The sequence below is a fragment of the Mustela nivalis genome, assembly GCF_964662115.1.
Source record: "Mustela nivalis genome assembly, chromosome: 8".
Lineage (NCBI taxonomy): Eukaryota > Metazoa > Chordata > Mammalia > Carnivora > Mustelidae > Mustela > Mustela nivalis.
Window position 1 is genome coordinate 77385021 of NC_139027.1, and position 15536 is coordinate 77400556.

At 39.8% G+C, this 15536-nt stretch overlaps 1 protein-coding gene across 2 annotated transcripts in view; it reads right to left on the minus strand.

The window, feature by feature from the left end:
- The window catches only part of SRBD1 (S1 RNA binding domain 1), a 199079-nt gene that overhangs the window by 181611 nt on the left and 1932 nt on the right, over positions 1 to 15536 (minus strand). For both annotated transcript variants that reach the window (XM_082746976.1, XM_082746975.1), the window contains exons 2-4: positions 11937 to 12016; positions 8388 to 8565; positions 976 to 1341 (exon numbers count right to left, since the gene is read on the minus strand). In XM_082746976.1, the coding sequence (XP_082603102.1) occupies positions 976 to 1341; positions 8388 to 8565; positions 11937 to 12016 (624 nt within the window). The remainder of the gene's footprint in view (positions 1 to 975; positions 1342 to 8387; positions 8566 to 11936; positions 12017 to 15536) is intronic.

Genomic DNA, 15536 nt, shown 5'->3' on the forward strand with positions numbered 1-15536 from the left:
CCTCTGAAGAAAAAGGTTAACACACAGCTAATCCCAGACTGAGAAGTAGCAGCTGGAACAAGCAGAGGCCCTGGGCTCTATAGCAGTAATTCACAGAAAGGGAAGGAGTACCCATCAGATTCACCATGATACAGACAAGAGGGAGGTCATATGCATCTGCCCTGAGGGGCACTACCATAGTTAAGTGTGAAATGTCTCCGGAGTATGTTGGAATAGATAGAAGTTGAGAATTACCATTTAAAAGTCACTCTTCAGGTCTTCTCTGCCATCTCTAAAGCCAAACAAGAAACTGGAAGAAATCCAAGGCAGCTCAAGTTGGAATTCAGCTAGATTTTTCCCAAGAAATTTCTAGACCCTGTTTACAGTATATTACAATATTACATTAAGAATTAGAGCTGTACTAATGGTCAATGTCCTAATCACTCACACTACTTTGATCAGGAAATACGGTCCAAGTTCAAAACAAGATCTTCACAATGAACTTATGAGGGCCTGGTCTGTTGGTGCAATATCTCTATACAGTGCATGTTCACCAAAACACCATGGCTTCTGCCTGAGGTCACAGCTCTTAGTTCAAGAGCTGCTGTTGATGATGAGCTATAAAATGAAACAGCATACCTAGGATAAGAACCAGTGGCCAGGGGCACCTGAGTGGCTCAGTGGGTTAAAGCCTCTGCCTTTGGCTCAGGTCATGATCCCAGGGTCCTGGGATCGAGCCCCGCATTGGGCTCTCTGCTCAGCGGGGAGCCTGCTTTCTCCTCTCTCTCTCTCTGTCTGCCTCTCTGCCTACTTGTGATCTCTGTCAAATAAATAAATAAAATCTTAAAAAAAAAAAAAAGAACCAGTGGCCAAAGCCTCCAGAAATCACTAGAAAAACTGAAGAGACCTGAAAATTTCCAACCCTTTCCTTAGCCAGTGCCATTCTTACTCTAATCAAAAAGAAAGGAACCCCACGAACTAAATGACTGCACATACCTGTACTATGTCCCAGTTCATTTCCACCTCCTCTTTAATGCTGTTGGTATTTGCTGGAAACCTCACAGGCTGCCCCTGAGGACATGCTTCGGTCTTCACTTTCTTTAAAGGGGACTGACCAAATGTAAAGTCATCTTCATTCTCTTCCTTCTTGCACACACTTTCCCACACCGTGCTCGTGGATGGCGTCTCTGTACTATTGGCCACGGCGGTTTCTTCATCAACTTTCAGCTTTTTGGTCCTCTGACCAGAAGATGACTGAGCTGAATTCTTCCGTTTTGTCTTTGCTGTTTTCAGAGTCTTCATGCTATCCAATTTATTTTTTCTGTCTTCCAAATCAACATCAGCAATAGCCACAGAGTTATTCTATCAACCACAAACAGAACACATGAAAATTAAAAGATAAAAACTAAATATCCTGGAATATTATTCAGGAATAAAAAAATTACTGATACACACAATTACGTGGAAGAATCTCAAGGAAATTATGTTGAATGAGGAAAAAGGCAATTGCAAAAAGTTACATACATTAAAATTTACATAACATTAATGATTAATGCTTTATTTAGCATTCCCCAAAAAATTAGTGATTACTGGAGGGTCAGAGATGGGGGTAAGGGTCCGAAAGGAGGTAGGTGTGGCTACAAAAAGGCAAATACTAGGCAGTACTAGGGATGCTTGTGGTGATGGAACCATTCTGGATGGTGGATACACATATGAATACAGGTGATAAAATTGTACAGAACTAAACATACAGAAATACACAAATAAATGAATACAAAAAAACTGGAGAAATTTCATAAGGTCCCTAGATTTTGTCAATGTAAATACCGTGGTTATGATAAATTTACTATAGTTTTGTAAAATGTTACGGTTGGAAGAAATTAAAGGGTATACAATCTCTGTATTATATTTTACAACTGCATGTGAATCTATAATTATCTAGAAATAAAATGTCCCATTTTTTAAAAACGAGTAAAGGATAAGTTTATGGAAGCTGGAAAAAACCAAGATTTAAAACTTGCAATCAGGGGTGCCTGGGTGGCTCAGTCGTTAAGTATCTGCCTTCAGCTCAGGTCATGATCCCAGGGTCCTGGGATCGAGCCCTGTATCAGGTTCCCCAATCAGTGGGAAGCCTGCTTCTCCCTCTCCCACTTCCCCTGCTTGCATTCCCTCTTTCACTGTCTCTCTCGCTGTCAAATAAATAAATGAATAAAATATTTTAAAAATAAAAAATAAAACTTGCAACCAAAAGTCAACCCTTTGGGGGAAAAAAGTAACACTCACATACTCAGAAAACACAGCAGGCTAACCCCGCAACCAATTCATGCAGAACGCTAGGAACAGAAAACACAGCATGACAGCAGAGTGGTGTCAGGCATTTTTTTAGGAGGAATCTACACAGTAGTCCACCTAGTGTACAGGAGCCACTCTCTCCACCACCCCCAGCCTTCGCAATAGCTCAGGTGTGAAGAAATGACAGTTGGCATTCATTTTGGCACTGGAGTGATAAATAACATAACAGACCCTACCTGCATGGAGTTTACAGTTTCACAGGCTAGCCTGTTTCTGGTTACCTAAATAGATGTCGATGGCGCCAACTCAACCAAATGAAGAATTCCCAAACTATTTTTTAGTCAAAATTCAATTTTCTCTCCTATCAAGTATTTTTCCAGAATTACTGACTACTGAAAATAGTTTGAACTACAACATCCCCATCCTTAAACTCACCCACCACCACCTAACCTGGAGATGATGTACATTAGAAACCCTCTGAGTATTACATGTTTAGCTGAAACATAATGGGTAAGAAAAGAGATATAAAAATAGAATGACGTATAGGTTCATAAGAATTGATAATAACTTGATGAAATGGCTTGATACAGTAAAAGAAAGATGTCAGCCATACAGAGGGCTGCAACCATAGAGGGGCAGAACAAGAAGAATTGTAAAAAAGCAAATATGATCAACATTCTTCTAAGCAATGTAAGAGGAAGAGGATAGCTTAGCAAACAGACTCTGAGTATTTTGGTCGCATTGGTAAGACAGCCCTCCTGAGATGAATATATCACACTACCTTAGATTCATGCATTTAAAACATCTGATGTCCTTGTGACAAACATAAGGCCTAGACCATAGGAGGCATTCAATAAATCCAAAAGAATGGATTTATCTAATTCTCCCAATCTGGATCCATGCTCATGGAGTAAATCTCTGATTTTTATTTAAGTGCCTACTTACTTCAGCCTCTGAGGAGAGACAATACCAGTCAGAAAAATGTCATGTCCTTGTGATTATTATATCAAATCGTTAATTATTAAATCAATTCTCTGGTTTTACACACCCCTCTTACAAGCACAGCTGAGGTAAAACCACCCACGAAAGATGTTTTGATTTCTGAAATGCTGACAAAATCATGTTGCTAACTTAGAAACCCAGTTCCATCACATACTATCTATTATCCATGAGCAAATCACTTCACATTTCTTGCTGTGGCTTTCTCATCTATAAAATCAGGATGGTAATAGCACATGCCTCGAGGGGTGGTGATGAGGATTGAGTAAGTTCACACAGCCGTAGCGTGAAGCATGTTGCCTGGCTTATAGGAAGCATGAAAACATCTGCAGATCCCACCATCAGTACCACCACTACCGTATCTAGACTATCTTCTAGGAGAGGGAGAAGGAAGTAGACAAAGAAATGAAGAAAAAGTACAACGACCGAGAGGAAAATAAGAAAAGTCAACAATCATAAAGACACTTGAAAGGTACCCTCTCTGGAGTCTTCAGGCAAGATTTACCTAGTGTTTCTCAGTGTTGTCCTCAGGGCCTTTCAGGGGCTCTGCAAGGCCGCACTCTATTCATAATAAGGCCAAGACATGATCTGCCTTCTTTTGTTGACATTTCTCTGAGAGTACAAGAGCAATGGCACCAAGCAGTACTAGCAGTCACCGTTCCCTTCACCGCCACACTCTTAGAGTAAAACGATGTGAGTTTCACTTAACAATGCAGTTAAAAATTACTCATTTTTAGGGGCACCTGGCTTGCTCAGTTGGTAGAGAACATGCCTCTTGACCTCAGAGTGGTGTGTTCAAGCCCTACACTGAGCGTGGAGCCTACATTAAAATAAATTAAATAAATAAATAAATAAATAAAAAGTATTGATTTTTATAGTTTCAGTCCTTGAAAACACACCTTTTTAATACTTCATGCTGAAATGGTGAGTACACATAGAACACTTCAGCTGCATGCGAAGGCATACAGATGTGCAGTGGTCATCTCGAACAAAAGCTTGCATGCACCCATTTCAGTTGTGAACTGAACCAGCTTCTTTTTCCAGAAAGTGGCATTTTTACTTGAAATAATGACTGACAAACTATGGTTATTCAGACTTGGGATACTTTTTCAGAAATGACCTGTGACTGTCACCTGAAGAAAACACCTGACATTTGCAACCAACAGTAAATTTAAAAGTGAAAATTAGAATTTTGGAAATTTTACCCACTCTGAACTTGACAGCTTTCCAACACTGTGATGAGACTGGAGGTCATACTAATAAATGTGGTTTTTTGACACCAGGTAATGAAAGATGATAAAAATCCACAAGATCTTCATAAATCAGTGAACCGGTATTTTCCAAATGATCAATATATGTCACAAAATCATGCAGGGGTAAAAGACCCATTCAAATAACATGAACCAGTGGATTTTAATGTAGTAGAGTACAAGAAGTTCATTAACATGGTTTCAGATTTCACAATGAAACAAACTTTTAAGAAACTACCACTCACTGAGTTTTGGTACTGCATCAAATAAGCTTTTAAAATGCATCTCCCTTTTGCAAAAACATATCTGTGTGGAAGCAGGTTTTGTTTATACATTTTAGTTATATTCTAGTAAGTCAAATAAGACATTAAAGACATCTGCAAAAATGTAAACAATGTCATTCTTCTCACTAATTTTTTTTGTTTTGGGGAAAATATATACTTATTTTTCATTAAAATAAGATTTAGCTACATTAACATGTAATAGGTTTTTTAAAAAATTAATCAATATTTTAATTTCTCATTTTCAATTTTTATATGGTAAATATTAATATCATAACCCAATAACCAAAAGTTCCTTGGGTTCCTCAGGAAGTTTTTTTTTTTTTTTTTTTTTTTAAAGATTTTATTTATTTATTTGACAGAGAGAAATCACAAGCAGATGGAGAGGCAGGCAGAGAGAGAGGAAGGCAGAGAGAAAGGAAGGGAAGCAGGCTCCCTGCTGAGCAGAGAGCCCGACGCGGGACTCGATCCCAGGACCCCGAGATCATGACCTGAGCCGAAGGCAGCGGCTCAACCCACTTAGCCACCCAGGCGCCCCTCCTCAGGAAGTTTTAAGAGTGTAAAGGGGTTCAAAGACCAAAAGTTTGAAAAAGGTAGATCTAAACTATTGAAAACATAAGGAAATATCTCTCTATTTTATGAAGTTTCTGAGATTCTATAGCCTGTCTCAAGTTTAGTAAGCCTCCACGAGAACATTTTTCTTCCTTATGTTCAACCTGAATCTTTGGCTGACTGAAAAATCAAAGTTCATTTTCTTCTGCCCTCACTGCTTTTTTTTTTAATCAGCCTTAACACTCCACATGGTTATTATGTAGCCTATGACTAAACCCAAGACTCCAAGAAGAATTTGACTATTCTTCTTTTTGTCATCTCCGAAAGCAGTCAACTGTCTAAAGCAAAAAAGTGGCTCATTGTGTCTTTTCCAGTCAAATCAGTCAGCAGGCCTTGGCCCTGGCTTGTGTTGTACTGTGTGAGCTCGACAGATAACTGGAGAGGGATAAGGAGTTGAAGGGAGGCTTCTTAAAAACTAGATTTAAAAGAGCATTTTTATACTCTGTAGCAATTGAGTCACTGGAAGAAAAGTTGACGAGAGAAAAGAAAGGGAATGACTAAAGACACACAGACCTTGAGCAAGAGGGGACAGCAATGACAGCCCCAGTGGTGGGACTAATCCTGGACAGGGGGATGACATTTCCTACACCGTAACAGGGCAGAAAAGGAACGCAAATACAGCTAGCCTGGTTGTGAAATAATGAGGAGCTTCATGAATTTTTAAACATGTAAAAGGCAATGTCATCAGCTGAAAGGGAGAGAAAGGAATTTAGGAAGTTTAAGAAACAAGAAAAAACTGGAAAAACAAATCCGCCGGAGGAAACAAATGGGTCTACCAGGTATTTTTAGTGTAATTTTGAGGTCTGAGATTATGAATCTAAAGGAAAACCAATTAGGTCAAGGTTGTTTCAGCAAGTCAGCTGCTCTGTGCTGGCAGAGCAGAGGCAATGGCTCACCCAGTGTCGGGTCTGATCAGCCATGTGTGACTGAAAGAAAGAAGGGCAAAACTGGTGAGACTAATAAAAAGTGGTTTAAATGAGAGGTTATGTAGTCAAGACTAGGTAAAGTAAGAAAAGAAAAGGGCTGACTGATGGTGATCCATAAAGCAGATCTGGGGAAGCACTACAGTCCAACGACTGGATCATAGCCCTCAGCCCTGGCTGTCCACAAAAGTCACCTGAGGAGCTTCAAGCAAACAATACAGCTGAGACCTGGGCCCATCTCTACCCTCAGAATTCTTTTCAGATTTAAATGGTCTAGTACAGTAGCATTTTTTCAAGCTCCCTGGGTTGAGAGCTACCAAGGAGATGTGACAAGGCTATAAAAGTGTGGCCGTGATGGCACCTGAACAGTGAACAAGGAGAACAGGAAATGGTGAGATGGTGCTCCGAACACAGGATGCTTGGAAAGGAATGACAATAGCACAGTTTCTGATGATGGCAAGATTCAGGCTGAGCTCATGAGAGGAGCGGTAAAGGCAGAGAAGAAGACACGATCCCTGGAGATGAGGAGGTCAAAGAACCAAGGCATCAGGGAGTGGATCCCAGTGGAGGAGAAATCACCAAGAACAACAGCAGAAGGTGGCAGAGAGGAGACATGAAATGGAGCTGAGCAAAAGTCTTCAGTGACCAGAGTGGTGAGTAGGTTGGTAAATGCCAGCAACATAGAGAGGAAGAGACTAACAATTAATTTTGTCTGTGATGTTTGCTAAAAATAAAATTTTAAGGAGGCTACTGATTCTCATTCTACCCAAAATAAGGTTTTCAATTATTTTGTTCGGTGGTGGCTACAGCAGAGCAAAGCACCAAACCTAAAGGAATAAAGTCTTCTAACATGCTCAATGTGCTTTTGCTGAGGTATAAAATGTGTGAATTTTGGCAATTCTGAAAGAAATTCTAAAAACTCCCCAGAATGTTTCTTAAGTGAAAAAGTTTCTATTCTAATTCTTTTTTTTTTTTAAGATTTTATTTATTTATTTCACAGAGAGAGATCACAAGTAGACAGAGAGGCAGGCAGAGAGAGAGAGAGAGAGAGGGAAGCAGGCTCCCTGCTGAGCAGAGAGCCCGATGCGGGACTCGATCCCAGGACCCTGAGATCATGACCTGAGCCGAAGGCAGTGGCTTAACCCACTGAGCCACCCAGGCACCCTCTAATTTTTTTTTTAATACACATATAACTGAGCATCACTGGAAGGATCAAGAAATCACCATGACAAGGGTTCTTAAGCTGTACCTTCTTGAGCTATATTTTAATATTTAGAAGCTAGGCATGTGCACATTCTGCTGAAGAGAGGGTTCATAACTTTTATCAGATTCTCAAAGGTTTTATGGTCCTAATGCCAAAAACCACGGAACTAAGAGATATTTCGTAGGTTAGGCAATCAAGCTACTTTTAGGTGCAACCATACCACGCTTAATGAAAAACCTCCAAATTTTGCCAATAATATAATAGATGTCAATACTTTCTCAGCTCTAGATAAAGCCTGCTCACCCATTCAAGTGTGTTCAGTGAAAAGCTTGTATATAAAGATGAAGAAACAGAAGTACTGGATAACGGGAGAAAGACTGATTTAAATAAGAGCAGAGCAAGGTACAACATAATGTCCTCTACTATACACAATAAATGTGTCCCTGAAAAGTCAAGCTTCTACAGCATATTAAAAAAGTATTATTTCAAATGTACCATGGAAGCAGTTTCTTAAAGGAATACCACAGAGAATGATTTTGGAAATGCACAACTCTTTTTATAATGCAAAAAAGCCTATAATTTATTGTTGTCATTGTTGTGTTTTAATCCAGATTTGTACACATACGGCATTTGCTTATAGAAAAATCCATCAATATGTCAGTTGACAAATATTCTTTCCCTTCGAACACAGTCTAACGATAAATACTACTAGAGCCCATGGTAGAGAATGCCACTGCCCTGTACTTTTGTCAACTACCTATTCTGTCCCACTCTCTATAAGGAGAAAGTAGCATCACCAATTAGGAAGGCACTACAGTCTTCCCTTCACTCAACAAAAAGCACCTACCAGCTCCTCCTTAACAGCCATGCCTTCTAAGCCATCATTGATCTTAGTGTTCTTCTTTACCCGTGGCACCCTCTTTGATTTGGATTCTTTGGGAACAGGCTGCTTACGACTTCTAACGACTTTCTTTTGGGGCTCCCACGCACTATCTTCCTTGTCATCTTCTTCAGAAGCAGACGATCTAGAAGTAAATTGACAGAAAAATCTCTAGGAAAAATGAAGGCAAATGTCAAAGGCAAAAGAGACATGCTTCTTGAAAGAAAAAAAGGTAGGAGGTAGGAGGTGTTTAATACAAAATGCAGTGATGTGAGCACAGGCTATGAACAGATATAGCTAAGTACTAAAACAAGAGTTGATGGAGGACCAAAGTAAAAATAGGATCACAGGTCTCTCTATTCCCCTCTCTCACCCAGCATGTGCACGTGCGCGCACGCGCGCGCGCGCACACACACACACACACACACACACATTCAAAACAGAGGAAACCATTTATTATCTTAAGCAATTTACTGGGTGGTGTCCCACCATAGTCATTGTAATGTTTGCCATTATAACAGTGAAAAGTGCTTATACAATTTCCTAAGTGGTAATCAAATTTTCTTAAAGTTACTCAAACCAATGTAAGAAATGGGAAATGGTGCTAGGAAACACCCTAAATGACATAAAAAGCCAGCACTAAGGCCCTTCCAAATGCTTCAATTTTTCGTTTTTCCCTTTCACCGAATGGATTTGTTTGCTAGTTGGATGGGATCAGGTGCAGCTGCAGTACTTTCTAACAACCCATGAATCAAACTCACAGCAACAGCAGAGGAAAAATAGTCACGTGCACTCTGGTGAAGGAAAGCGTGCTCCTGCCAACCCTTTTAAATCTCTGTCTACCCCAATGTAAAAGGTCAGTGTTGGTGGGAAGGACAACCACTTCCTTCACTAAGGCTAGTAAATAGGGATATCTGGCTTTCTGAAGGGTTCAAGTTCTGCCTGGAGGCAAAAACCTGATTAAATGACTTCTTCTAAATTACGCTCTCCTTGGTCAGGCCACTGATAGTTCTCCCCCCTCCCCGCAGGGAGTTCTCTTCAGTAGCATAAGCAAACTAAAGCCTAAGAGTAGGCAAAAACAAACGAAATCATTTAAACTCCCATAACAGATAGCAGTGGCATTGAAAGGAAGGAGAATTAGAAAACTAAGGAAACAGAAAACCAGGATTCAGCTCATACTATCTCCAAACTAAGACTTTATTCCACCTAGTTCCCATCCAACATGAGCATGGGCACCAGTTTCTGATACCTGAAAGCCCTTTTGTGTCTGTCATGTGACTTTTGCAATGTAGGGGACCACTGTGAAAGTCACATGACAGACACAAAAGGGCTTTCAGGTATCGGAAAGAAAAACCCAAGAACAGGTATTATTTTATTATATATGAGGCAGTTTTAAGATAGCTGGTCATCTCCCACTAATCATACCTGACCTATTACTGGCATCTGGCCCTCACTTATAACACATCCTTCACACCTTCCAGGTCTTTCCAAGGTCTTCACTCCCCTGGTTTTCCTCCTACTTCCCTGGCAGCTTCTCTAGCTCCTCCTTGTCCCTTTGCTTACTGCTCTTCCTCTCCCCAACTTTTCAATGATGGGATCCTCTAAGACTCATTCCACAGCACTCTTCTAAGCTCTCCTACTAGATGACCTTGTCTTATTTGATAGTGGAATAGAGAGGAATCTCAATTTTCTATTTCCTTCTTGACCTGAGCTCAAGACTTATATATCTACCTTCATTGGATGCCTCACAATCATCTCAAAACAGAACCCCTGATTTTACTACCCTCATACCTGATCCTCTTCCAGTCTTCCCCAAATTCCTGCCTTTCCTTCACACCCCAAATCTAATCCCAGCATATCTCATCTTCTTTATCTTCAATATATATCCCAAATTAGACTATTTTCCCCCACTTTCACTTCTAGGACCCTAGGCTTCTACAGCAATCTCCTTAACTGACCCCCTGCTTCTATTCTTGCTCCCCTATGGTCTGTTTTCCAACAAGAAACCAGAATGATCTTTTACAAATGTAAACCAGAGCATGACACATCCCTGCCCCAAGCGTTCCGATGCCTTTCCAACCTACTGTCACCAGCTAGGTCCCAACACCTGATCCTTATTGCCCATATGCTTTGTTCTCATTTTTCCGTAAGTTCTTCTTTCCAGCTTACCTCTTAATTCAGGCAGATAAAACCCAAAACCACTCTTCAGGTGATGGCAACAGCCCTGACCAGACCTCTCACTGGCCCAGACAACTCAGACCCTTTGAGCTAAACCTCTGACTTGCACCTGCACAGATGAAGCTTGGAGCGACCCCTGGAATGACTGGCAATTACCTTTACCTCATCATAATACTAAAATCTCTGCCCAAAGAGGAGACTCAGCCTTATTTACATGACATATGATGTACATACAGGCATGATTCCTTAAGGTACACACGTGATTTGGTGCCTGCCTCTACACAGATGACAAGGCTTCCCTATTAACCCTTAACAAAAGGTACCCATCCACTCTCTTTGGAAGCTTTGAAAGCTATTCCCTATGATCTCTTTATTTGCTGCAAATAAAGTTTACTTTATGTGACAACTCCACCTGGTGTACCTGTGACTCCCCAAGGAGCAAACTCATGTTGGTTCAGTTACAGCACTTCAAATAAGACCCTAATACTCTGTCATGGCCTATTAGGTCCTGCCCATACCAATCTCATTTCCAATCACTCTCTGCCTTGGTGACTCCTGTCTGGCCACTGGTCTTACTGTTCCCTGAACACACAGAGCTTGTTCATGCCATAAGGGCTTTGCACTTGCTGCTCCCTCTGCTTGGAACCCCATCCCCAGATCTTTACAAGTTGTACTTCCAAATTTCATTTAGATCTCTTGCCACATCCTCCAAAAGAACTTTCCTGAATACTATATCCAAGATGTCCCCTGCCCAGAACCCTAACCATGCTTTCTCTTGCCCTGTTTTATGTTCCTTTAGAGTCACTTATTTAACAAATATCTTCAGGGCACAAACACTACAATGCTCTAAGGCAGAGGTTCTCAACTGTCAACAATTCTGCCCCCTTGAGGACTATCTGGCCATGTCTAGAAACATTTTTGGTAGTCATAACTAGGGAGATGTGACTGGCATCTAGTTGGTGGAGACCAGGGATGCTGCTAAACATTCTGCAATGCAAAGGGCAATCTCCACAGCAAAGAATTATCTGATCAGTAGTACTGAGTTTGGGAAACCCTTCTCTGAAGCAATAGAAAACTCCCTGCTTTCATGGACCTTACATGCTAGTGTATATATCATGTTACATATTTAGTTGGTTACTTTCCCTCTCCTAGTTAATACTTTAACACCAACACTGAAACAGAGCCTGAGACTCAACAAGAATTCAATAAACATTGTCTCATGAATGAATGAAATAGACACAGCATTCTTCAACCCAAATAACTTACAGTAGTGACAAAACACATTCCTCCTTAAAATATACATCATTCTCCTAACCCCATTTGAAACCAAATGCTTACAATTCAGACAAGGAAGAGAATTCATCTTTGGATACTGCAGTCTGGACCTTTACTTTTGCTCTTCTTGGCAACGATGACATCTGGAAGACACAGAACATAAAATCAGAATGATGTGAATCACTTGAACGACTGATCACTTATGTTGTCTACCAAGTTATGTGCCATTCAAAACTAATGCTCCAATAGCTCTGCTGTTTAAAAATGCCACGGGGAAAAAGAAATGAGAAGCATTCAAAACTCTGAACTCTGGCTTCCCCTCCCACACACTGCCAACTATAAGAGCAGCTAAAAGCCTTCGAATAGTTTAAGAGCCTGTTGAGTATGTACCATCTTCGGAAAAATATAAGCTCCAACAGGGTGACAATTTTTAGTTTCTTTAGAGTTATATGCTTGCATATACCACCAGTGCTATTAAATGGCTCATCAGTCAGCAAATTATAAGATCCTTTAGTAAACTGTAAGAAGTATTTCCCCACTTGTACATCTTCTCACAATATAAAAGAAAGGCCTTTCTACAAAGTTGACAGTCAAATAAACAATGTTAATGGACTACATAAGCAGCCAGATTATTCCTGAAACAAGATAATCCATTTCCTTATAGTAAAATTTATAGTATTTAAGATGTTTTTTTTTTAAATAAGACATTTGAAAATAAAAAAATAATCACAACTGTCACTAGAAAATACTTACCAAATTTCAAAGGCCTAGCTTTTTAAGAAATTGAGACAAATAATCAGAGACATTCTGTAATACAGTAAGTAAGCAAATTCACTTTAGCTAATAAATTTTATTACCTAAGAGTGTATGTCAAACCACAAAAACTAGATGAGACTCTGGCATGCTTGGAACCCTTTAAAAAAGTTTCTAAACAAGTCATATGTTATAATGCCTCTGGTTCTAACTTCCACTCAGAGGAGAAAGGAATTTCTCACAGAAATACCAAAGAGTTCTCAAAAAAATAGAACATGTGCCCTCAGTTCTATAGCTCAACTCCAAGAAGTATAGAACTATTAGTCAAGAGAGCACACAGAGTAAAGCAGGAGAACAAAAGGAAAAGTGTTTCCAGGAAGCAGACAGGATAATCTTCCATCTTTTCCTTCACCCCCTCTTTGCGGCATTTTATGTTTATGTAGGTTATCCTTCCTCAAATAAGTGCTTCTAAATATTGATCATAAAGGAATGGGTAATTTTTGATTTCTGTGTCACATGTACCTTACCACAATAAAACAAAAATGCAAACAGAGAAAGTTAGTGTATGATAGGGTAGCATTTCAAATCAGGGCAGAAATAAATTATTCAACAATTGGTATTAAGAGAACAAGCTATCCCTCTGGAGGAAAACAAGTATTTAAGTACTACAGCTACACCTTGAACAAAAATATATTCCACACCAACTAATGACTTAAGATGTACAAAATAAAACTATAAAAGTACTACCAAAAATAAAGATGATCGTTCTCATAATTTGGAGTAGAGGTGGGGGAATAAGTTTTCCTGGGCATAACTCAAAATTTCAGAAGCCAAAAAGACAGATTTCACTTCATGAAAATTAAAATTCCAAGTCGGCAGTGGGAGCTTTTCAGAAGCAAACGTATTTCCTCAAAAAAAAAATCACAAAAAGCAGTACCTAATACCTTGGAACTATGGATGAAGGGATTAAGGGCTGATGTAAGCTACCTGAGGCAAAAAAGTATCTTTACAGGCCCTACTCGACTTCATGCTATTAAGCAAGTGCCCCAGGAAAACATCTGGAGGTTTATTGGCTGGAGAGGATAAAACAAAGTTTCTAGACTAGAGGACAGCAAGTACAGTTGTGGGCATGGGAACCATACAGACTGAATGCTAAAAATAGAGGACCCTTCCCCGCCCCCCACCCCCCAGTCCTCTTCTCCCACTAAGCTCCTAGTCAAATCCTTACCCTCCAGGGAGAATGCAAAGGCTCTTCCCTGGACAATCTGACCAGCCCCAAAATAAAAATCTGAACATACTAAGCTTCCTAACAAACAACCCAACCAAATCTTCTACTCCTATCACCCCATTCTACAATATACCTGAATTCAAAACATTCCCTTACAGACCACCATGCACCAATTCTCACTCCATACTTCATCCTTAATAGAAATGGGTTTAAAATAGGAGTAGACAAAACCTTGGCAGTCTCAAAATTTTTGATTAACCACTAAAGACTTCCCTGAAACAAATACTTCCAAATGCCCCTTAATTAGGCACCCTGGAAGCATTGCTACCATTGAAAGATGAGTAACATGTCAACTTGCCTTTTGACAAGTAGATAAATATGAGTTTGAAAAGGGAGGTGGTGGGGGGAGTGCCTGGGTGGCCCAGTCAATTCAGCTTCAGACTCTGATTTTGGCTCAGATCATGATCTCAGGGTTGTGAGATCCAGCCTTGTAGTGGGTTCTGCGCTTAAGATTCTCTCTCTCCCTCTCCCGGCTGCCTCTACCCTCCCCTCATACACGTGTATGTGTGTGTTTTTGCAAAAAAAAAAAAAAAAAAAAAAAAGGAGGTGGGAGAAGAGAATGTGCATGAGCACATAAGTCAATTTCAGACAAATCAGTTTTAGAAAGAGTATATACAGAAACTAAGGACTAGAAATTATTTCTTAAAAACTGCCTATGCCAGGTATATTCCAGTTTAAAAACCAGTGTTCTTGGGAGTGGTTTCTTCATCTCTACTCCTCCCCTGTTCCCTTTCTTTATATCATAGGATTTGTTAGATTAACAAAATTCCATCCATTTCCATGGTTTTAAATATCTGTTATCACCTACTTAATAACAATCCTAATACCTCCACCCCAAATCTTGCCTAAGATACAGATTTACATAATAAACTGTCCATACTGCCTATGAAACTATGCAAATGCCTCAAAATTACCTAAAATTTAACATATCCACAATGAAATCTTGGTAACTATTTCTTGTTTTAAAACCCATTCCTAGGGCGCCTGGGTGGCTCAGTGGGTTAAGCCGCTGCCTTCGGCTCAGGTCATGATCTCAGGGTCCTGGGATCGAGTCCCGCATCAGGCTCTCTGCTCAGCGGGGAGCCTGCTTCTCTATCTCTCTCTCTCTGCCAGCCTCTCTACCTACCTGTGATCTCTCTCTGTCAAATGAATAAATAAAATCTTTAAAAAAAAAAAAAAAACCCATTCCTATTCATCTTTCCCATCTCTGTAAATGGCACCATCATCGACCTAAATGGATGGCTAAGCCAGAACCTTAGAAAATTTTTAACTTCATTTAACTATAACTGATGTACAATAAATTGTACATGCTTAAAATGTACAAAGTTGGTAAGTTCTGGCATATGTATACACGTCTCCATAACCGAGATACCGAATACATCTATCATCCTCTAAAGTTTCATTTGCAAACCAAAACCTTGAAATCTTTTTCTCTTTCACCTCCCACAACTAGTCTACTAGTAAATAACATAAATTTTTCCACCAAAATACAGGTTCAATTTCTATGATCTCCAGTGTGTCTTTAGTTCCCAATATCTAATAGCCTCACTAACCATTCTCCACGTATCAACCAAAAGATCATTTAGAAAATGCTTAAAAACCATTCAATGACTTCACACTCC